The sequence below is a fragment of the Scomber japonicus genome, chromosome 2, assembly GCF_027409825.1.
Source record: "Scomber japonicus isolate fScoJap1 chromosome 2, fScoJap1.pri, whole genome shotgun sequence".
NCBI lineage: Eukaryota > Metazoa > Chordata > Actinopteri > Scombriformes > Scombridae > Scomber > Scomber japonicus.
Genome location: NC_070579.1, coordinates 31854377 through 31876110, shown reverse-complemented (window position 1 = coordinate 31876110; position 21734 = coordinate 31854377). Strand labels below are relative to the sequence as shown.

General features: G+C 40.6%; 2 protein-coding genes and 2 non-coding genes across 4 annotated transcripts; 1 reads left to right on the top strand and 3 right to left on the bottom strand.

Moving 5' to 3' along the window:
- Nucleotides 1–26: 26 nt before the first annotated feature.
- On the bottom strand, nucleotides 27–8812 carry clgn (calmegin). Its single transcript, XM_053340293.1, has 15 exons — nucleotides 8732–8812; nucleotides 6125–6379; nucleotides 5958–6031; nucleotides 5761–5819; nucleotides 5286–5427; nucleotides 5106–5187; nucleotides 4725–4917; nucleotides 4426–4615; nucleotides 4218–4331; nucleotides 3974–4130; nucleotides 3430–3645; nucleotides 3181–3297; nucleotides 2936–3086; nucleotides 2680–2864; nucleotides 27–1461 (listed from the first exon to the last, which is right to left on the bottom strand). The coding sequence occupies exons 2-15, from the start codon at nucleotides 6377–6379 to the stop codon at nucleotides 1387–1389; spliced, it is 2010 nt and encodes a 669-aa protein (XP_053196268.1). The 5' UTR covers nucleotides 8732–8812; the 3' UTR covers nucleotides 27–1386.
- A 988-nt stretch (nucleotides 8813–9800) lies between these two features.
- exosc9 (exosome component 9) lies at nucleotides 9801–15916 on the top strand. Its single transcript, XM_053340305.1, has 12 exons — nucleotides 9801–9950; nucleotides 10907–11001; nucleotides 11485–11604; nucleotides 11801–11903; nucleotides 12019–12156; nucleotides 13013–13095; nucleotides 14197–14329; nucleotides 14473–14561; nucleotides 14656–14802; nucleotides 14915–15096; nucleotides 15205–15283; nucleotides 15415–15916. The coding sequence occupies exons 1-12, from the start codon at nucleotides 9885–9887 to the stop codon at nucleotides 15476–15478; spliced, it is 1299 nt and encodes a 432-aa protein (XP_053196280.1). The 5' UTR covers nucleotides 9801–9884; the 3' UTR covers nucleotides 15479–15916.
- A 259-nt stretch (nucleotides 15917–16175) lies between these two features.
- Nucleotides 16176–16247, bottom strand: trnaq-cug (transfer RNA glutamine (anticodon CUG)). Its single transcript has one exon. It is a non-coding gene; the product is annotated as a tRNA-Gln (tRNA).
- A 674-nt stretch (nucleotides 16248–16921) lies between these two features.
- trnai-aau (transfer RNA isoleucine (anticodon AAU)) lies at nucleotides 16922–16995 on the bottom strand. Its single transcript has one exon. It is a non-coding gene; the product is annotated as a tRNA-Ile (tRNA).
- Nucleotides 16996–21734: the final 4739 nt, after the last annotated feature.

The window sequence follows — 21734 nt, the reverse complement described above, 5'->3', positions numbered from 1 at the left end:
ATCAGATGTCTTGACAGGTTTTTGTATTAAATAGTTTTATTTTAAAGAGCAATGTACAATTTGCAAACAAATGTAAACAGGGATATTTGCCAACATTTGGCAAGAACGTGAACTACAAAAGCTTCAGACAATAATAATAATAATAATAATGATAAAAAAACAAGAAATAAATTAGCATCTTCCCCAGGCAACAATCTAGGCTCAGAACTCCAGCTAGTCTAGATATTCTGGAAAAGCACTGCTGTGTTACTGACTGAGTCTTCAGATTTAATATCCAGCTTCTTATTGACAAGTGATGGCCAAGGCGTTCAAAGTCAGTGCTTTGATCATAAACTTTACGGACCTGGGCTCAGAGTAAGCGTATCTTATTTAATAAAACTGCCTCAAGTCACTCAAAACACTGCATTATTTAATCTTTATTCATACTGGCGTAAAACAAAACTGAAACAAAAGAAAATCAATAAATAGGGTTATCAGTGCTAATCCTCAATCCATAAATTGCTATAACTTAGTAAAAAAACACACGTAAATGTAACTGATACCGCTTACAAACTACCTAAAATCTAAAACAGAACATCCTTTTTTTTCTTTTCTTTTCTTTAAAGAGGTAATCATTTAAAACCTAAGCTGAGGCGACTTTTTTCCTGCTTGAAACGTCCCAGATGCTGCGGTAACATCTCAAACGCAGCCTTTTTTCCTTGCGGCCTGCTCTCCTCGATAAAAACCCAAACTATTTTGAAATCGAGGAAGGAACTTTTGTCGAACTGTGTCCTCAAATGTGTTCTTTAACAAAACAAACAAACAAAAAAAAGGACACGAGAATAAAAAGTCTAAACTTCTGACATGGAGCCCCTATGATGATATGCTTGCTGTGGCGTGAGCGAGCGGAGTCGACGGGCGTCAAGGACGCTCTCTGCCGCCTTCGCTCTCGGGGGGAGACAGACTTGACCGGTAGATCTACGGTGGCGTGTATTCAGAGAGAAGATTGACAGCAGAGATGAGGTGAAAGAGATGGGGCTTTTTTTTTTCTCAGGGTATTTTGACAGCAATGGATGAGAGAGGGAAAGAAGGATGGAAATAAATCAGCTAAATGCATAAAATCTCCAGAGGGATTCATCTCACAGGTGAATCAGACAGGATGTGGTTGGGGATAGGAGGGAAGACTTGCGAACCTGTGATGGGTGTAGCTGAGGGATGGAGGAGACGTGGGTGGGAGCAGCCAGTGTGACTGCAGGCTACCAGGTGGTGTTTTTTTTTTCTTTTTTTGGGAGGAAACACATGCTGTTCCGCTCTGAAAGGGGGGGAGCAGCAGAGACGACGGCCCTTCCACCTCCTCCCTGTGGAGGGGGGATGGGAGACAGTAGGCGTGGTGAGGGTTCCCTCTCTTCAGTCTTTCCGTACCCTCCTCTTTCTCACGGCTTGTTTGTGGCTCTCTTCGGACATGTCTCCTCCCTCCTTCGGCTGTAAAATTAGGATATTAAATCATTAAAACGTCACTTTTTTAATTAACAGAATAATAATTCAAAACATGACCATTCTTTAAAGTGTAAGGACTGAAGGTGAAAATGAAGAAGAAGAAGAGGCACCTATTCCAGTGTGTTGTGTTCAGGCCGCAAGAGACAGACTAAACTTAAACTAAACTAAACTAAAAATGAATATGATGTGTTATGTTATTTATACATCCATTAGTTCAGCAAAGAGCATATAAAGAGCTCTTAATGAACAGTGTATTCATTAAACCTGCATTAGCTGATATTTTGTCCACTTGGGGGCAGCAGAAACAAGCTGTAAACACATTAATGATCTACCTGACTTGTTAGGAAGCAGTTGCTTATTTAGCAGCAGAAAAGCTGCACTGGCATCCACTTGGATTAATGTTTACCTCCATCAGATGAATGTACGTGTCTCTCTCTGTTTCTTTTCTTTTTTTTTTGCTGTTTTTGTCTCTGAGGGAAACATCTGGCTTTTTAGCTGCTTCACGCTCCACTGTGTTCGTGTGCCGTTTGTTGCTGGGCAGGTAGCGTACAGTGAGTTCATCTGAGCTTTTTTATGCTGGAAATGAGGCTAATGAGAGCAGTGACTGTGTGGGCAGTAAAACCAAAACCACAGTTAATGAGGCTAAAATGCTACTGAGGAGAAGTGCATAGTCAGGTGATCATTTCTGTGGGTTTGTCACTATGAGTGACACCTTTCACATTATGTGTAGTCATTTGATCTGCTGTTTCCAGCTGCATTAGAATAATAAGGATACATTTTGGAGGCTGCAGAGACCCTGCAACTTGTTTACATTAGGCAAACAGTACTTTTAAGTTCCTTCTAGCAAGACGACATAAAGCAAACACGTAAATCCTGATAAACTGTGGCCTTGGGAAACTAAATACAAAAACATTACATTTAAACCCAGGGCTTAGAGGCTAAGACCTCAGCATGAGAACAAACTGCAAGTTATTCACACTATCTGGAGTAAAACACTGACTCTCACAGATGGAGTGACTCATTACTCATTTCCTACAACTTGCTTCTTTTAATCTTTCACTATAAATTTAAATTGTGAAAGTGTTTAAAGTGAAGCAAGGAGAAAGTGGGTGGTGAAATCTGAGGATGTTTCCAGGTATTAAATCCCTGAGTGCACACAGGAGCCATCGGCTCATACTGCCGTGCACATAAAGTGACACCAACCTCATCTGCTAATGTTCTCTCGGGAGCTTTGCTCTCCTCCTCTTCTTCCTCCTCCTCCTCCTCTTCCTCTTCCTCCTCTTCCTCCTCCTCTTCTTCTTCTTCATCGTCATCCCCTCCTAGATTGTCTCCTCCTGCTTCAGCACCGTTGTCCTCTTCCTCCTCCTCCTCCTCAGCTTCCTCTGTTGCTTTATATAGAAGGAGAGAATGTCAGAAGCAGTGAAAGAGTAAAAGAACACCTGCAGTGTTCTTCTCTCACCTGCAGCTGGGGTGCCTTCTGTAGCCTCGGCTGCTTTGCCTTCCTTGTCTGTTGCTGCTGCCTCCTCTTCTTCCTCCTCCTCCTCCTCTTCCTCCTCTTCTACATCGGGACGAGGCGGATCCACTTTCTTGTAAACGTAGTCATCGGATTTCTTGGGCACAAACGGGTAGATGAGGTTAAAAGTGGGTTGGCTGGGACTTGGTCGGAAACATACAATTGAAAAAAAAAGGTGGCTTGTGTGTTACCTTTGGCCAACAGAAAAGCACACCCAGTCCTACAGGCAGCCCCACTGTCAGTATGTAGATCACCCAGAGCCACGGCCGCTCCTCTGCTGCCAACATCAACTGAGCGAAAATCCCCGGCTGGCCGGGTTGAAAGACAAGAGATGTTTGAGATGCAGACAGTGAGCACTTTCCAAACACTGACAGGCCTGTGTTAAATGATAAACATAGTGTTAATGTGAAGGTGTGTTGCCCTCACGCGACACCACTGACCTCGTTGGCGCTGGCAACCAGTTTCTTCAGCCCCCAGCTGTCGGAGGCCCAGCGGTCGGCCACCTCCTTGTGAGAGGTGATAATGAAGTTGTCGAAGTAGATATCCGAGGTCATGGACCACAATTCCAAGCCCACGGCTTTGAATGGGGTCATCCTGAATGGTTGGAGGTCCTCAAAATAGTCGGGATTATCGATCTTGCGCGGCTTCCAGACTCCCTTGGGAAGAAGACAAAGAATGTGGGGGGGTCAAAAGGATTAGAGGGGGAGGGACCGTGAGATGGTTTCAGCTGCAGCATGATGTGTCACACAGTGAGCCAGCAGTGTTTTAGCTGAGTCATGTAGGGTTAGGCTTAAACTTTTACACCAAAAACCAAGAAGCTAAGAGTCATAAATAGACAAATATCAAAGTGTATCAAAACAGACATTAATCCTCAAATCCAGTCCTAGAATTTTTAGATTGCCATTACAAGGATCATGTTATTTTTCTATTTGTATTTGTTCCTGGACCCCTTGTGGTAAAGTAAAACCTTCAGGCATGTGTTACCTGGTAGTTGGGATTGTCCACCAGTGGGGCTTTCCACTTGCCCTTGTACTGAGGGTTGTTGATCATGGGTCGCTTCCACTCCCCGCAGCCAGGGGCCGTCTCACAGGCTGGGTTTGGAATTTGCGGGGCTTCCCATTCTCCGTCCATCTCCTCATCCCTGCAGATAGAGGACAGCTGTCAGGTCGGATTGTTCCTTTGTATAAATAACACTTCAAAGGCTGGTTGTGTGTTTGTGTTTCTTTACCAGTCTTCAGGTTTCTCCGCATTCGGGTCGGGCACAAACTCTGCTTCGTCATCCAGCCAGCCGTCTGGCTTTAACGCGTCGGGGTCCTCGATCTTTGCCACTGCGTCCTCATCCCTGAGACACACATTCAGGTTTCTTAGTAATGCCTGAGTCAAATCTAAATTTAACACGCAATAACATTTTTTAAAAGTATCATGGTTGTAGTCACCAGTCTTCAGGCTTGACGGCCTCGGGATCAGGAATCTTGGCCCTCTCGTCCCAGTCTTCTGGCTTGGAGTCATTGGGGTCGTCTATCTCTTTGGTTGGGTTGACTGGAGGCACCATGTCATGCAGCAGGCTGCCGCGGCTCACGCTGGACTGGTCGATGAACATCTCGTAGCTGTTGTCTGGGTTCAGGACTGAGGATTGAAATTAAGTTCATTATTAATCAATGAGGCGTTTTTGGGTAAAAGAAATCTCTATTAGAGACAAACACATAACACTCTCTTTTCTAAACTGTCTCCGTACCCAAAGTGTAGAGGTGAGTCTTCTTGTCGGTGTAGAACTTCTTGAGGTCCACGTCGGCCCTCTTAGCGTGCTTCTCTTCTGTGTCTTTGTTCAGAGGGTTCAGGTGGCGGAAGATGAAGTGCAGCTTGTAGTCCTCGCCGCATTTGTCGGGTCCGAACATGATGGTGTAGGGTGTGCGGTCATGGAATTGCTCCTGCAGGGCAAAAACAATTTAGAGAGTAAATTTTAAGTCTGTTTAGCTCTAATCCACCAACATGGGCAGTCCCTGAGTACACATGAGTAGTTGTGGATTCTGTTTAGATTGATACTTATTTAGTACTTGCTCTGATATAAGTTATACACATTAAAACTCAACAGTAGGAGGGCAACATGTATACCCACCAGTGTGAGATCGTCAATGTCTGAAAGCAGTTTGATGTAAGCTCCACCACAGTCGATACCATCCTGGAAATTCACCTCGTACCTGGGATAGAAATACACAAAAACACAAACATAAAGAATCAAGTGTCAGCCACTAATTGAAACTCTTGTGTGTGTGTGTGTGTGTGTGTGTGAACTTACTGCACGACCAGAGGTTCATCCTGGAAGACGAAAGGTTTGTTCAGCATGGCGGAGATGGCGTGGTGCTTGGCGCGTGACTTGAGCACCAGGCCCTGGTCTCCTGGAACCTTGTTCTCCTTCAGCTGCTCCACAGCCCACTTCCCTATGATCAAACACGCCATGAAGTCAAATTTCCACGCTCAAAGCTATAACTCACATGGGTTATAATAAAATGTTACCTAGCAGCTGATTTATATACTTGAAACAGCTTTAGTGTAATCAAACAGGCATCACAAACACTGTTGACGTGTCTGCGCTGTGGCTGCATATCACTGCGACTGTGTTGCCAGGTGTTATCATCACTTATAACACCAGTGGCCAAATGAAAGCCAGGTTGTAAATATCTTGCTTTGAGCTCACTGGCATGATGTAAGAGATAAGTTCCTCACATACACATTTATATGAGCAGAAGGGGGAAGGGGTAAGTTCAACAAACCATCATATTTGGCGATTTCTTCATCTGCATCCCCCTTCACGGTCTTGGACATCTGCCATCTGTGGAGATAAACGTGACAAAACGCTGAGTTTCCACACACACGCTGATTCTATTCATCCTGGTCACTCAGTACTTTTGGAGATTCATGTATCTCAGCAAGCATTAAAGATTTATGCCTCGTCCTCAGCAGCACTTACCTGTCCAGCGATCCATCATCAAACGTCTCTGAGAAGTAGACATCTCCGGTGGGGACAGGAGTCTTGTACGTTACCTGGGGAACAGAAACATGTGGCGCATTTAAAATCTACATGTTACAGTCAAATCCCACTTTTAACCTTTTCTTGGCCTCTGACTCATTCCTGACCTGAAAGGACACTTCAGAGTCAGTCCCGGCCTTTCCGCTTTCAATCTCGTCGGAATGCTCTTCGTCCATCACCGTTGCCTCATCCTCCTCCTCTTCCTCATCCGCCATCAGAACTTTCATTTCCTCCTCGTCCAGGCCCATATCTTCATCCAAATCTGACACGTCCACCTCTGACTCCTTCTCCTGGGCCGCCACCGCCGCCACAGCCAGGGACAGGAGCAGCAGGCGCCACACCCAACCCCTGTCCAACTTCATCTGTAAAGAGAGAAAGAGAGAGGAGGGTGAATGTTGTGTGAGATAAGATGAGTGTGTGGTGTTCGCAGAGAAGCAGGGTGTGGTGTGAGAGGATGAGATGGGGAGGGGGGGCGGGTGGGTGGGTGTTGGTGGTAACGAGAGGCAGGTGCGAGTGAGATAGATATTATTTATGGAGAGCCACGCGTGTGTGTGTGTGTGTTGAGTCGATGATATAAATAGATACACAAGTGCATAAAAGGGACGAGAGGATAGCAGAAAAAACAGAAGAGATGGAGGTCGCATTAGAACACAGTGCTACTTGATGTTGGACGTGTTATCAAATCACATCCTTATCTCACATTTTTCACACTATTTCCTTAAAACAATAGGGAAAAAAAAAGTCTGCCCCCTTTTTTGCTACAATACATCCCTGCCACGCTTCCAAAATCTAAAGCATACAACTAGCCCCAAACGTATTTTCTAATCCTAATTTATAGCAGTCCATGCACAGGATTAGCCCTAAAAAGATAACCAGCTGGACAATGGTACAGTTGAGAAACTGATTACACCAAACAACAGCCTCAGTAACCTCCTATTGATCGGGCCACACCAGCTCCCTCCTCTTCAAAGCAGCAGGAAATGAGAAGCACAGCCAGAGACGGCACAGCTTCTCTTAATTCCTAATCAACTTAAACTCCAATAGTGCCGCTCTTCTATTTGCTATCATCAGCGTGCGGGAGGATCAAAAGGATCCACGATGAACATAAGGGAGAGATTAAGAGCCATGTTAGCTTGAAGATGTTTTTGCTCTATTTATTTGTTTGTATCTTTGGCCTGAATGCAACAAAATCTATGTGTCATGTGGAATTCTGCAGGATTCAGATGTGAAGATATACAAATGTGTCAAATAAAACATTCAGAAGCTCAATGCAGTTATTCAGATTAACACAGGCTTTCTCAGAAGTGGGGACAACACACTCAGATTCTATTGAGCATCTTTTTTTCCCCCCGCACAGAAAGCGGTCAAGATATTGTGGTCACATTCACAGCAGCAGAAATGTTGAAGGCCCTCGATGAATTGGCTTTTTGACATTAAAGACAATGAGTCAGAGCGGATTCTCAACCAATGACATCCGGTGTTTTAACGGAATAGTCTGTTCTTTATTCGTGTCCGTAAAAGAAATAACTGTTGATGTGTAAACCACTTTGACTTGATCAGGTTTTAACCTTTAGTTTTACTTCAGAGAAAAGGCCATCGCCTTATGCAGTGCACTCATCATGACGTGACAGTCTCAACAGAAAAATGAAGTGTTTAAGGAGTACACTGTCTCAGCTGAGTGCATCATCTCCAGCTGTCATTCTGCCTTTGTGGCTATAAATCCTGCGAGGGATGATGAATGAGTCAAGGGTTACAACTCTGTAGGAAAAAAAGGTTAATTCGTCCATTTCAGATCAACTGGAGCAAAAATCAATAAAGCTCTGACATAATTATCACAAGGCTGGCCTTTCCCTGAGTCAGCTTTAGGCTATCCCTTCATGAAACTGACATCACAGCTCAGTCTGGTAACACTGACTGTACAAAGACAGCAAATCAACAACAGAAATGTGGGAGTAGAGGACTCTCGGCAACCAGACAAAAGCTGATACATGTACAAGAAATGAAAATAAGGTCTCCAATTGGTGAATAATGTCCAGCAAGGATTGAGTCAACACTGGCTGTAACTACTCATTTCACCCCATCATCATCACCTAAGTGTTAGTAAAAGGTGACTAATATCTTTAAAACACAACTGCACCTTGTATCTATGTTATATGGATGTCCGTTTCATCAATATTTCACATAAAGCTTCTTCGTAGTAAATACAATGATGTTCTCCCAACAACACAGAGTGCATCCAGAGCTATCTAAGCACTGACACAGCTTTGGTCCGGCTGTACTGGGCAGCTTTTACCAGCCTCTGGTTAACGTTAAGCAGCGTCAACAAGCTTTTATTTAATTTTTCTCGTAAAGTCTGAGACACTCGGAGCTCACAAAGATGTGGGGAACACAAAGAAGTAGGTCCCAGGACAGGTCTGTGGAGCTAACATGGCTGCCTCTGAACCCTGCAGATGAATATGCTCCGCTAAGCTAACGTTAGCTAGCTGCTGAACCAATCACAAACAGCCAACGTGAGCAATAACACGAGCTTAGCTAGCAAAGTAATGGGCTTATACGAGGAGGCCGCTAATTAAACACGTCCCGGTGTTGAAAACACAAAGTGCAGATATTAGTATGACATCAAAGGGTGATGTAAAAATGTGTCGACTGCATAGCGACCGTTAGCTGGCTGCATTAGTGGCGGCGGTGAATGAATGAGAGCAACACAAACACACCTTGCGCAGAGAAAAAATCCTTGATAGAAGCTGCTTCTCCGCAGTGGAAAAAAAACACACACACCCAGGGAGTTTTTCTTGCGTTTCACCCACTCAGAGTAGCTCCAAGGCCCGTTAAGTGCAGCTGGAAGAAACGCCGTTCTTAGGCTGGAGACGATGGACGTTAGATGACAGCTCGACCCGGGATAACGAAGCGCCGCGCGGATGAGAGCCAGAGCAAGTCCTGAAACGGACATGCGCAATGAGAGAAGATGTAGACATGAATGGTGCCTTCATGTGCTTACCGACACAACAGGAAATATGAGTGACGAGCCAGAGTAACGCGAAATGCTGAAACCAGACATACTGTACCTACTACATTAGCGCACGTGTGAAGCATTTAACATTTATTACATTCATTTACATGTATAAATGTGTATAACAGGCTGTATATACTGTACACGGCAACGTACTATATGTAAATAATGGAAAATGTAATTTTTTACCATTTCATATTTATCTCAGTTCTCTTCACTTTTTTGCACTATTTGTATTCTGTTTACAGTTACATAGATGGCTTCACTGGTATCCAGTGATTCCCTGTGTGTATTTCTGAAGATTATTGTGTTGTTATTCTGTGTACAACGAGAGCTACTAAACATAGTCCATTCCCAAATGCACCCACCCACAACTTCCTTAGTTACAAGGTCCAATTTTTCATTGTTCGCACAAAAGTGCAAATGAGTGATAGTATATGCGTTCACATTGCAAAATGCATTCAAAATACATTCAATAAATAAGCAGTCCTTTTTTTTCGCGTTTAAATTGCCCATTTGCGAGTTTACAAAAAGCACTGAAGGCACCGTGAACTCGCAGGATTTCAGATTAAAAGCATTATTTGTACATTTTATTAAAAAGTGTGGACAGGAGACAAACTACGGCCTGGTTCATAACAGATAAAAACGAGTAAGCTCATATAACAGGAATTTTTAAAATAATAATTGTAATTAATACAAGTAAAGAAAACGTCCCTCTTTTACTTTTTACTTTGACGCATTTTAAGCGTTTCCGGGGCAGAGTTGAAAAAACACTGATGGCAGCCGCATGCTTGTGGCAGTTCAGCAGTGAATTAAATAATTGAAATAATTGTATAAGAAGCAGAAAAAGCTGCAGTATGAAGGACACACCGCTGGCCAACTGTGAGCGGGATTTCTTGCTCAAAGCCATCGAAGAAAAAAAGGTGAGAGAAGCTTTCTTATAACATGTCTCAACCTTGTTTCTGCTGTTATTGCTGTGTTACTAACAACACTGCTGCTTTCATCTAAAGTCAATACTAACTCTAAATTACACTGTGTCTATAATACACTCAATGATACACTGTTAGTAGTTATAGTAGACTGAGGCAGCATTCATCATGTTGTCAATAGACCGGATGATTTTAATTAATAGGTTCCTCTTTATATTTATATATATATGGAGAGAGAGAGAAAGAGAGAGAGAGAGAGAGAGAGAGAGAGAGAGAGAGAGAGAGAGAGAGAGAGAGAGAGAGACAAAGAAGCTTACTTTACATATTTGTGTTTTTTGTTGTTGTAAATATAAATAAAAAGTGTGATACAAAATAAACATTTAAAATAAAAACCATCAGACATCAGACTGCATAACACCACAGCTCCCAGTACATCCTAATCCAACAAAAAGAAGACTGATGCTGTCCTTACTATGTTAATCCCAGGAACATTACACACATGCACATAATCCCAGGGAAACGTTGCATACTGCACATTTAAATATTGCAGCCCAGAAGTTATGTGCTATATTTAGAGTTTATTTTATTTGATCACTTTCACCCTTACTCTACTACTTTCTTCCCACTGTACTGCTGTGTCAATTTAAATTTCCCCCAAGGGGGATCAATAAAGATACATCTTATCTTATTGCTATTAATGTGCAGATAAAATGTAATAGTAGAGGAGTCTCCACTGTAGATTGATATAACAGTGGATAAGAATGACCTCCTTGGTTGTGTAGGAGGTGTGTAGTGTTGTCTCTTATTTTGAGCAGCTTGCACAACATCCTTCTCTCCAAAACCATCTCCAGGGGTTCCAAATATTAGTTTGTTATTATTATTTGATATATGAATTAGTCCCATATTAGTATCTGCATAAAGTGCTGTCTTGTTTCATCTGCTCTCTGCAGCGTCTAGATGGACGACAGACCTATGACTACAGAAAGATAAAGATCACGTTTGGGACTGACTATGGATGCTGCTTTGTGGATCTGGGGAAAACCAGGTGAACTTGTGGTCAAATGTTTTAAAATACTTATTATGTAATATAAACTTCTGCATTGTTGAACAGGTCTCTATGCTGTGCTTTCAATAAATATTTAGATAGAAGATGTAATGTGTGTGATGGCATCATTCTGTATTAGATAGAAGATTCATAAAGTCATCTTGAATGTGTTTTATCTTGAAAGATTAAGACACTTTGGAGTATCTTGACAATAATTTGAAACCGTTTTTATAGGGTTTGAACTATGCTTGTCTAATGCTGGGTTAGTTGAGTTAGGAAGATGAAAGAGCATAAAAGCCTCTCATGCAAAACCATTGATGCTGTGCTGCATCCTTGACATACTGCTGCACGCAAGAGACAATCTCTCACAACCTTCAGAATGAGCACATTGTACCTAAACTCATCCAGGACATTTTGTATTCATTGAAACTATAAAGTTATATTTCTTGTGATGTTGTAATATGACTGTGCTGTACTGTACAGGGTCATGGCCCAGGTGTCCTGTGAGATCGTGGCTCCTAAAGAGAACCGACCAAACGAAGGAATCATGTTCTTCAACATAGAGCTGTCACCCATGGCCTCACCAGCATTTGAACAGGGCAGGTAAGGAAGAACTAAAGACTCTTTCTGCTTATGCATCTGACAAATGTCATGTAACTTCTTCCCTCTATTGCTTATAATAAGTCTCTTAACATTTGATCATTTAAGTGTCATATTAGACTAGAAATGTGTCTGAAACGTGGTTCATTTAGTTTAATGCAGACAGTGTTAATCAGCTGTGGGTTTTCTGCCTCTTCAGACAGTCTGAGCTGTCAGTGAAGCTCAACAGACAGCTGGAGAGATGCTTGAGGAACTCCAAGTGCATCGATACAGAGTCCCTGTGTGTGGTGTCTGGAGAAAAGGTAAAACACACACACACTTCAACACACACAAGGATATAGAGAAAGGAACCAAATCCACCGTGATGCTACGATGAAGCTGATGTGTGTGTGTGTGTGTGTGTGTGTGTGTGATCAGGTGTGGCAGATCAGAGTGGACATTCACATGTTGAATCATGATGGGAACCTGATGGATGCAGCCAGTATTGCTGCCATCACCGCTCTGTACCACTTCAAACGTCCAGATGTGGGCATCCAGGGAGAGGAAGTCACTGTGGTGAGTCGGCAGCGAGGCAGCAAGTGGTGTCTCTGCTTTACTGAATCTACTGTGAACGCAGCACTGTTTAATCTGAGCTCCAACACATCCTTTTATTATCAAAATACACTCACTTTAGGGTTATTCCAGGTCAAACAAAGTCACTGTACCCAACAACTAGTTTGCACAAATGTTCAGCTTTTGTTTCTGAGATATATAGAGCCTTTAAAAGGGGGCATGGTTGGCTAAAAGTTAGTGTTTATGAAACATTACAAACTTCTATATGTCATTAATTATAAGCTATTCATGCTAGATGCTTGACATTTTCAGGAGTTGTTCTATACAATTAGATGTGTTTCATTTATAAAATAGTCAGTCCCTAGTTGAATATTTGCCAAGTTATGGCTTGGTTAACACTGTAGTAAAACAATCTCTCATGCTTCTGAGCACTACATCCTCACACAGGACCACATCAGATCTTTTAAATGTTGATATATAAAACTCATGTTATAGCACTTTATTAGCAAACAGGTGCATGTCTGAAAGAAATCAAAATTTCTGATTTATGAGACATTAGAAATAGAAAAACAAACTATTTCACATATTGGCCATGAATTATGAAGTACCATAAAAACAATCATATCACTGGAAGCAGTATTTTTAATGAGTAAATGAACAAAGTCTGAACTTTCTACCTGGTAACAAAGACATCAAATATGAAGCATATCCAAGATTGGTCTGTTGGGAGCCCTCTGTTGATTTCACATGGAATAACCCTTTACTATTATAATGCACCACAGATAAACTCCCATCACAGCCATTTTCTGAGTTATTATGTGCATGTTATAACTGTATATTTATTCCTGTGCTCTTGCAGTACCCTCCAGAAGAGAGAGACCCTATTCCTCTGAGTATCTACCACATGCCCATCAGTGTCAGCTTCTCCTTCTTCCAGCAAGGGTGAGAAACTACATTTAAATACATGACCATCATTTTTCTGTGCATATGTACATACAGTATATGTTGAGTTCCACTCCCGTCACTAGTATTATAAGGAATATACTGAGTATTAATATCTGTCCAGCTGCCCATTATATATACATAATATTATTAGAATTGCTATTTATATATGTTTTCTTTTTTATCTGCTGTGTATCAGTGCGAGCAAACAGCTTGCTTGCAGTTGCACATGTATTTATATTGTCGTCATTTCTCCACTCATAACACATATTAACAGTGTTCTATGCTCCTTTTAGGACCTTTTAATCTAAAGCACTTGGTATATGTAATTTCTTTTGTTGTAAAGCACTTTGAGCTGCAGTTTTTGTATGAAACAAATACAATAATTATTATTAAGTTATTATTACATATTTTAAAAAACAGGCACAGCTTTAGTAATAATCAATGTTTTTTTTCTTGATTTTTGGTGACACACCGTGTGACTTTATCATGTAATTACAGTGTTTAGACACAATCAAAACACTGTAATAACATATATAGGGCTGCAAATAATGATTATTGTCATTATTGATCAATCAGCAAAGTATTTTTTGCAATCAATCGCTGTATCTTGAAAAATGTCAGAAAATTGTGGGTGGAAAAAAAATCCATTCGGATGTCTTGTTTTGTCTGATCAACAGTCCAGCATTCCAAAGATATTGAGTTTCATATCCTCACATTCCTAAAGCTTTTTCAACTACAACATTTTTGGCATTTTTCCTTAAAAAAAAAAAAAAGAAGAAGCAGATGAAATATATTATTAAAAATGTGAGATGCCATTACTCTGAAACAATTTCCTTCTTGCTCAGAAAAAAGATTTTTCTAAGGAGGGAGGGACAGCAAATGTAAAAGTTGAGTATCAGCAGAGTGTGAATATTAGGTACCGAATAGAAAAACTGAGCCAGTTGTCATTATTACAGATTTGAGTTTCACACTGTAACACAAGCAGAAACAAACACATTCAGCTCTACATGACAACTTTTTGCTCAGCTGTCCCGTTGTGAACATTGTCCTTCCTCACTCTCAATTGTCCTCTCTCTGCGCTCTGTGTTCCCTCTGCAGGACGTATCTGCTGGTGGACCCCTGTGAGCGGGAGGAGCGGGTGATGGATGGCTTGCTGATGATCGCCATGAACAAACACAGAGAAATCTGCTCCATCCAGTCCAGCGGGGGCATCATGTTGCTGAAAGAGCAGGTAAATATTGATATTGTACTGTAGCACTAATGAAGTATGGAGGTAATTATCCTGTAAGAAAAGAATGAACTTGACTGGACTTAATAGTGAGGGTGAAAACAGAACTATTCGACTGATCTAAGTGGCTGTTTGTGGTGTTTTAGGTTATGAGATGCAGTAAAATAGCCAGCGTCAAAGTGTCTGAAATCACAGAACTCATCACCAAAGCCCTGGAGAATGACAAGAAAGCCAGGTGAGTAGTAACATCAAATGAGCACACTTGATTTATTTACCCTGGTGATGTCATTTGAAGACGGATGAGAGCTCTGTGTTTTCACATTTTACAGGAAGGCGGGCGGTAGGTTTGGTTTCGCAGAGTCTATGCCGCAGGAGCGAATCACAGCTCTGAAAAAGAACGAGACTCCGGTGGAGATGACAGACGTGACGGAAACAGCCAACGACATCGTCCAGAAAGCCGAGGCCCCGCTTCAAACGTATCCTATAGCAACAGCTCCATCTCTGTGGCATCATGTACAATCTCTGTCTTTTCATTTGTCTCACTTTGCCGTGTTGTGTCTACTGTGGGACCTTAACCGCGTGTACTAGGGTGCCGTCTCCAGTGCTGCCCGTCCCTGGCATGGGTCAGGTAGGGTTGGGGTTACAGAGCAGCTGGGGACTAGAGGACGACGGGGACGAAGAGGAAGAGGATGATGACGGTAGTGAAGAGCAGGAGGAGAAAGTGACAAAGATGGAAGTGGAGCAACATAGAAAGGAGCAGAGTAGCGGAGGTTATTTCATTTTTAATTCATGTTATTTAAAGTTATCTTAGTTAATCTGGCTCTGAAGATTTCCTGAATAAAAAATAATAATGAAGACTTTGTGTTTCCATTATAAAGGAGAAGTGGTTGAGATATCAGACAGTGAAGAAGAGGAAGTCATCATACTACAACCAGAGATTAAAAACAGAAGTCCCAAGTAAGTACTCCAGATGTCTTTTCTGTATTATAGTGATTTTTAGATTATTAAAAGCAGCATAAATGAGATATGCACACTTTGTACAATGATTATTATTTATTTGGTTAACTTCTGTTTTTTCTTGCTCTCAGAAATGCAGGATCCAGTTCTGACCAGAAGGGTGCAGCAAAGTCCAAGAAAAGCCAGAAAAAATGAAAGAGGCTCAATACAGCCAGAGGCCTCTCAAACGATCTGTTTATCTGCAGCCGTGCCACACTTCATGATGTCGACTCCTCATTTGACTTCATATGATTCCTACATACGATAAGCTGTCACTTGGGGTCACATTGATGTTGCAGTTCAGAAACACTTCAAAGTGTTTGATTCTTACTGCCAGAACATGGAGTTTACTTCTTCATTGTAGCTGTCTGGATCAGTTTAAATCCAGATGAATTCAAACACAAAAGTCTTTGATGGGTAATATATATTAACAATAAAAGCATGTAAAAGGTAACATTTTTTTAAAAGACAATATTCTCAACCACGTGGGTGTTTATCAGACTCTCACATTTCATTTAGGTTTGCAAAGTGGTATATTTTGTAAAGAAAAGTGCTGATTGTGAATCAATCTGGAAAAGGAAAATAAAAAGACGTTTTTTGTACATTATCTGGTTTGAATAAAATGTGTGGGATCTGTAAAATGTGATGTAAAATCAGAAATTAAACACCTTCGATTATGATCATTAGAATTGTTTAGCTCCACATATGCATATCGAGAAACATTACATTAAGTTTCACTGAAATGATATAAAATGGTCAAGAAAGACGGAAGAAAGACCTAACGCTTCACGGTTATATGAAGCAATGTTTGTCTATTTGAGCACGTATGTGTGGAGTTGTGATAACAAAAGTCAGGTTCCACCGAGATTTGAACTCGGATCGCTGGATTCAGAGTCCAGAGTGCTAACCATTACACCATGGAACCTCATCTGCTCCGATTGGAGACTTATACATCTTATCAAATAGACTACGCTAAACTGAATGAAGCTGCAGTTATAAGCAGTGATGGGCTTTTTATATTATCTTATCAATTATTACTGTTTCCGCAGACGTTTATTAACACGCGCTAGCTAATGTCAGCTATTCTCATATGATTTATTACCCCAGTAAACATTTCCCCAATGAGTATATGGTTTCATTTGCTATCCCGGATTACAATACTAGTATTATAAGTGTTCAGTTGTTCAGTTTTTACATGATGGCACTGTCAGCTGGTGATTTGCATGCTGCTCACAACAAGCTTTGTTTATATATTATGTTTGTATGTATGTAACCGAAGAATATTGCTTATATCTTATCTTTTCAGGTGAGTGTATTTTGTTTAAGCTTGTTTTTCGCAAGCCATAATTATCACAGTTAAAAATAGGTAGTAAATGCACCGTTTTAACCAAGCTAGCAGCTAGCAGCAGGTGTTGTCTAGCCTGTACATCAGCACGTCTTCTCCGAATGTGGTCACTTCTGGCTCCAAAAATACAAAAGGCTGACAGCCGAACTTGTCGCTTCCAATCATAGACTATAGGTACAGTCACGGTGGCTATGCGTAACGATGCACGGTCTGACATCCTTACATACATGCTGATACAAAACAAAAGTCAGATGTGGCCCGTACGGGGATCGAACCCGCGACCTTGGCGTTATTAGCACCACGCTCTAACCAACTGAGCTAACCGGCCATGTTAGCAGTTGCTCAATTTACTCTTTATAACCAATAAACATATCTATTAAGATTAAAAGTACAGCTTTAAACTGCCTTTCTTCTCATACAGCCTTTTTTGGAGAAAAAAACAGAATTTTATCAATAGGATTTTAACAGTTTCTGGGATCCTGATTACTTTTCATTATGCCAGTGATGCTTTGTTGTTTTTGCCTTCCCTGAGTTCATATGATATTGGACAAAATCTAACATTGCCAAAAGGAGTGTTTATTATTATTATATCATCCACACAAACTTCTGTAGTGTTAGTTGTGTGTAAATTTACATAAATTCTTTTGCAGCATATTTGCATTTAGTCCTCATACTTGAGGGCTGAGTATGTTTTGCATATTGTGTATTCAGTAACAGGCCAGCAAACCTGTATTACTGAGCTGTGGGGCAAAAACAATTGCAGGGGAATGTGAGCGCACACACATTATTGACATGTTTATGTGTTGAAATAACATGCTGCTTCTGTAGTGACTCCAACCAAGCTAATTGGTCAAAAGTTGAAGGTCTCACCCTTCTTCCTTACAAAGATCAGTGTAGAATATTGACTACAACACGTGACTGCAACACACCATAAAGTCTGAATCCAAAGGACCACCCTCCTATGACAAGCTGTTTTGACATTTAATAGTTAGACTGGATATATATTGCAGATATCTACTTCAGTGCAAATGTCCACGATGACCTTCTTCCTGGGACAAATGACGTCACGTTTGCCATTCAGTTTCAGATATCCACAACATGTTTGATATCTAGTGTAAACATTGAGGATATCTGCAATAGGATTCTAACTAGGAAAAAAACCTCCCTCTTCTGATAATTATTGTTTCTTGTTATTATTGAGAATAATACTTTGTAGTATTCTTGACATTGTATAGCCCATTACTGCAGGAGGATTATGGGTAATTTTCTGAGCAAATTCTGGTGAAGTCTCCTACCCAAGAGGAGTCTCTGGCAGTCTGCAGAGGGTCTGCTTGAGGCCCCTTCTGGACTTGATGAATTGTGGATTTGGACAGCCTTCAGCACATGTAGAATTCCCAGGAATACGCCCACAAAGCCTGTAAGTCTGCTAGTGCTTGGAAGTCCAGACATTTGGATTTAGCCAAACATGTCAAAAGTCTGCATATGTGCACTCCTGTGTGAGTACTTTTGCCTCACAGGTCATGAATACTGGCTTGTAGGCCTGTAACTGAATGCACAAACTTGTGAAATGGAGTTTGCAGGCAGACACTGAAGTGTTCAGCCTGCAGGTATGTGTATGCAAGCCTGTAGCACAGAATTTAGACTTACAAATATAAATATACAAGTTTGCATTCATACACTTATAATAAATTGGGGTAGTCTGAAGTGTTACCGGAAAAAAATATGCAAGACTATAAGTAATGTGCTTGATGTTAGCTGGTAACAGTTTCTGATCTGAAGATTTGTCTTTCAGATAGTTGGGTTTTGGTTTGGAAAGAGATTGTGGACTCTAACAGATGTACCTGATATAAGAAATACACAGTCTTAAAACCAGGGCTGCATTATCAGCCAGTGAAAGCAGATTATTTACTTACTTGCAATGTCTTAAACGGGTCCAGAATCAAATGTGATACCTCATGTTTTTTATCAAAATCCACTTTACACAATGAAACATAATATGAGGCTGCAAACGACTTGAGTTGAAATGCAATGTAGCAGTGTTTAGGTCAGGTATGTGATGTTGTCATTTCTTTCATTGTGAACAGTTAGTACATAGTGTACTAACTCACTTTCCCAGCTCTTACATGTTTTTTTTAAGAAATAGGAACAATACCATGTAACCACTTTACAAAAGATAACCAACCACACAGTGATTTGTGAACAGGGAATATGCAGTTACAGTTTGTGAGACTATGTTGTAAAAACATGTAATAACAGGCTTTGTATCTAACGCTATGGATGATAATACTTTCAATCTTTCATTTTGACAGTTTAAAAAAAACACTTTTATTTTCCATTATTCTTCATCATGTCATTGCAGTTAATTGCCATCTTTTAGTATGTGGTGAAAAGGTTATCCTCTAAAGCTGGAATCATCTGCATTACAGTAGTTAATAGGTTTTTAAAAACTTCCATTGTAATAAAACAAAACAGTGATTGAGATAAAGAGTGATGGTGGAAAAAAGACAAGGATTTTATGGTTTTTACCCTTAATGCAAATGTGTTTTGAAAGCAACCCTGCAAAGGCCACCAGCCAAAGCCAGGGTGACTGTGACGTGGCTGAGAAATGTCCTTATTCACTCTTCTCTGTTTCATCATTTGCACAAAGAACATTTTCAGAGAAGTGAGATTGTATAACTTGATTTAAAGTAATAACTTCCATCATCACAACCATGTAGAGGCTTGTGAGGGTGTTTATTTAACAGGCTCGTCACAAATAAAAGTAACATAGTAGGTATACAATATAAAGCAGTGGTTCTCAAGCTTTTTCATGTCAAGAACCCCTAAACTGACTGAAGTTAGATTATGGACCCCCATCTGATAAGATCTTTGCTTTTAGATGCTTTATTATAGAAAGTGTAACCCATGAAACCAGTTACCAAAATAACCATTCTATCATTGTGTTAGTTAGAGATTAAATTATAGTGAAAATAAATTATTCCCACTCAAGGATCCCACTTGGACAACCACTGACTTAAAATGAACAAACAACATGCAGGCTCACCTTACTGTAAGTGACACATGACCAGTACATATATAAGAGAAAAAATTCCAAGAAAGATTCCTGATACCAATAACACATGGTAGGGGTTGTTCGGGGAGGGGGACACCTGAGACTTCTGGCAACATGATTTAATACCTGTTTCCTCATTAAAGGATTCCACGAACTGGATCTCTCATGGTCTGCCGTGCTTCATATATTGATAAGAAGCTCTAATGTCAATGGCACAAAGAGGGCAAAATGTTGTAGCCTTCACTCTGCTGTAGAGGATAACTGACAGATTTCTGTCCAAGCCACATTCAGTACCAAGGTGTGTCTAAACTGAGAGTCATACACACCCCTTACTGCTTACAGTTGATGGACAGCGTTCCTTCTTTTGATGGATATCTTTGTGTTTGGCCCCAAGCACAAGATGATTCATCATAACAACATCTCACTTAATTACATCCCCACCCTTTTGTGTTTAAAACTGATATTGAACCTTAACATGCCTGAAGGTAAATCATTTCTCTTTATCGAGATAGATATTTCAAAAGTCCAGGTACAACACTGCCTTTTAACAGCAATGGTGTTTCTGTTGGGTGAGACCAAAATATTATTGATATTCATTTGAAAGTTAAGACAGATTTACGATGTATTAAAAGATGGTATCTTAGAGGGTGGAAAAAACCCAGGTACCTTACTACACAACCCACAGCGCAGCTAATGCTAATGGAATCCATGGCTCACCTCGTCGTCATCGCCACCACAGCGTGTCATAGAGGCACAAGGTTTCATATCGCTAAAATCAGGGAAGCTATCTTCACGTTTGCAGTGCCAACCATAATGTTTTACTTCAAAACAAATGAATCCATTTTATGGTTTACAGGACAACCCTCCTGATAGGTATCATTTTCTTTTCAAAAACAAAGAATTCCTAACATGTCTGTAATTTATCTTTCTCTATGTTGCAAGTTCCATAGAAACAAATACACAACAAACTGTAAATAGAAAAAAAAGATATTTATCTAACTATGATTCATCAAGTAAAAAGCCATAGAGTACTACCATATATATACCATATACATGCACAATTCAACTTACAACAGGGAACAAACAGTTACTAGTTAATAGCTACTTTTCAGTATTTGATCGGGTTGGGGTAAGTCAGAATGCCCCCCAACTCACTCCACACAAAATCAGACTATGTTGTTATCATTATGCATACTAACTTATACTATCATCTGTCTTGACACCAGCTTCGACTTATAGCAGAAGTTATAGTTATTGACAGATACATTAAAAATAATATCTGCTTACAACAACATTATAGTGTGTTATAAACCATGTATTAAACACATTCCAACCTCAACTGTATTTTGTCTTTAGAGCTAATCAGCTAATGTTAGCATGCTAACACACTGAAAATACGAGGATAAACCATCTTAGAGCTCTTATAATACATCAATGGGTTAAATATGTAACCATTATACCTGCTAAACATCACCATGTTTGCATTGTCACTGCAATCATGTCAGCCTGCTGACCTTGGCATTTAGCTCAAAGCACCACTGGGCCTAAGGTAGCTGCTAGGCATGGCTATATCTTTTATTTTTGGCCTCTTGTAGCTTGATGTTTTCCTCCCACGTGGGGCAACAGGGTTATTCATCAAAGTCAGTGACAGATGTCTCCTGTAGTCAAAGTAGACTGGATCACATGCTGTCTTCCTAACAAGTAACTCAAAGAACACAAGATCAAAGTAAAAGAACCAATAAAAGCGTGTTACTAAATCTAGAGAGCACGCCTTTATGGAGGAAACCAGAAATCTCAAGTTGGGAAAAGAGAGATGCAGAGAAGAAACAAAGCATGCAGTTAGACACTAAGAATATTCAAGAGTAAATGTAAGCCATAATCAAATAATGGATGTTCAGGCTGGATTTGAGTATGAATGAATGTGGTGAGGCAGATTATCACTGTATCACTGAATACAGAGCTAATCAAACACAGTGAGTACAGTTCTGTTCTAGAAGAATGAAGTAGCCTGTAAG

What these genes read in the sequence shown, in the direction of transcription:
- exosc9 (XM_053340305.1), top strand. Translation starts at nt 9,885, where the DNA reads ATGAAGGACACACCGCTGGCCAACTGTGAGCGGGATTTCTTGCTCAAA. An exon ending in AGGGAGAGGAAGTCACTGTG is followed by an intron (nt 12,157 to 13,012) that starts GTGAGTCGGCAG and finishes GTGCTCTTGCAG; the next exon opens with TACCCTCCAGAAGAGAGAGA. An exon ending in TCATGTTGCTGAAAGAGCAG is followed by an intron (nt 14,330 to 14,472) that starts GTAAATATTGAT and finishes GTGGTGTTTTAG; the next exon opens with GTTATGAGATGCAGTAAAAT.
- clgn (XM_053340293.1), bottom strand. Translation starts at nt 6,379, where the DNA reads ATGAAGTTGGACAGGGGTTGGGTGTGGCGCCTGCTGCTCCTGTCCCTG. An exon ending in ACTCTGAAGTGTCCTTTCAG is followed by an intron (nt 6,032 to 6,124) that starts GTCAGGAATGAG and finishes TCTGTTCCCCAG; the next exon opens with GTAACGTACAAGACTCCTGT. An exon ending in GATGAACCTCTGGTCGTGCA is followed by an intron (nt 5,188 to 5,285) that starts GTAAGTTCACAC and finishes TTTCTATCCCAG; the next exon opens with GTACGAGGTGAATTTCCAGG.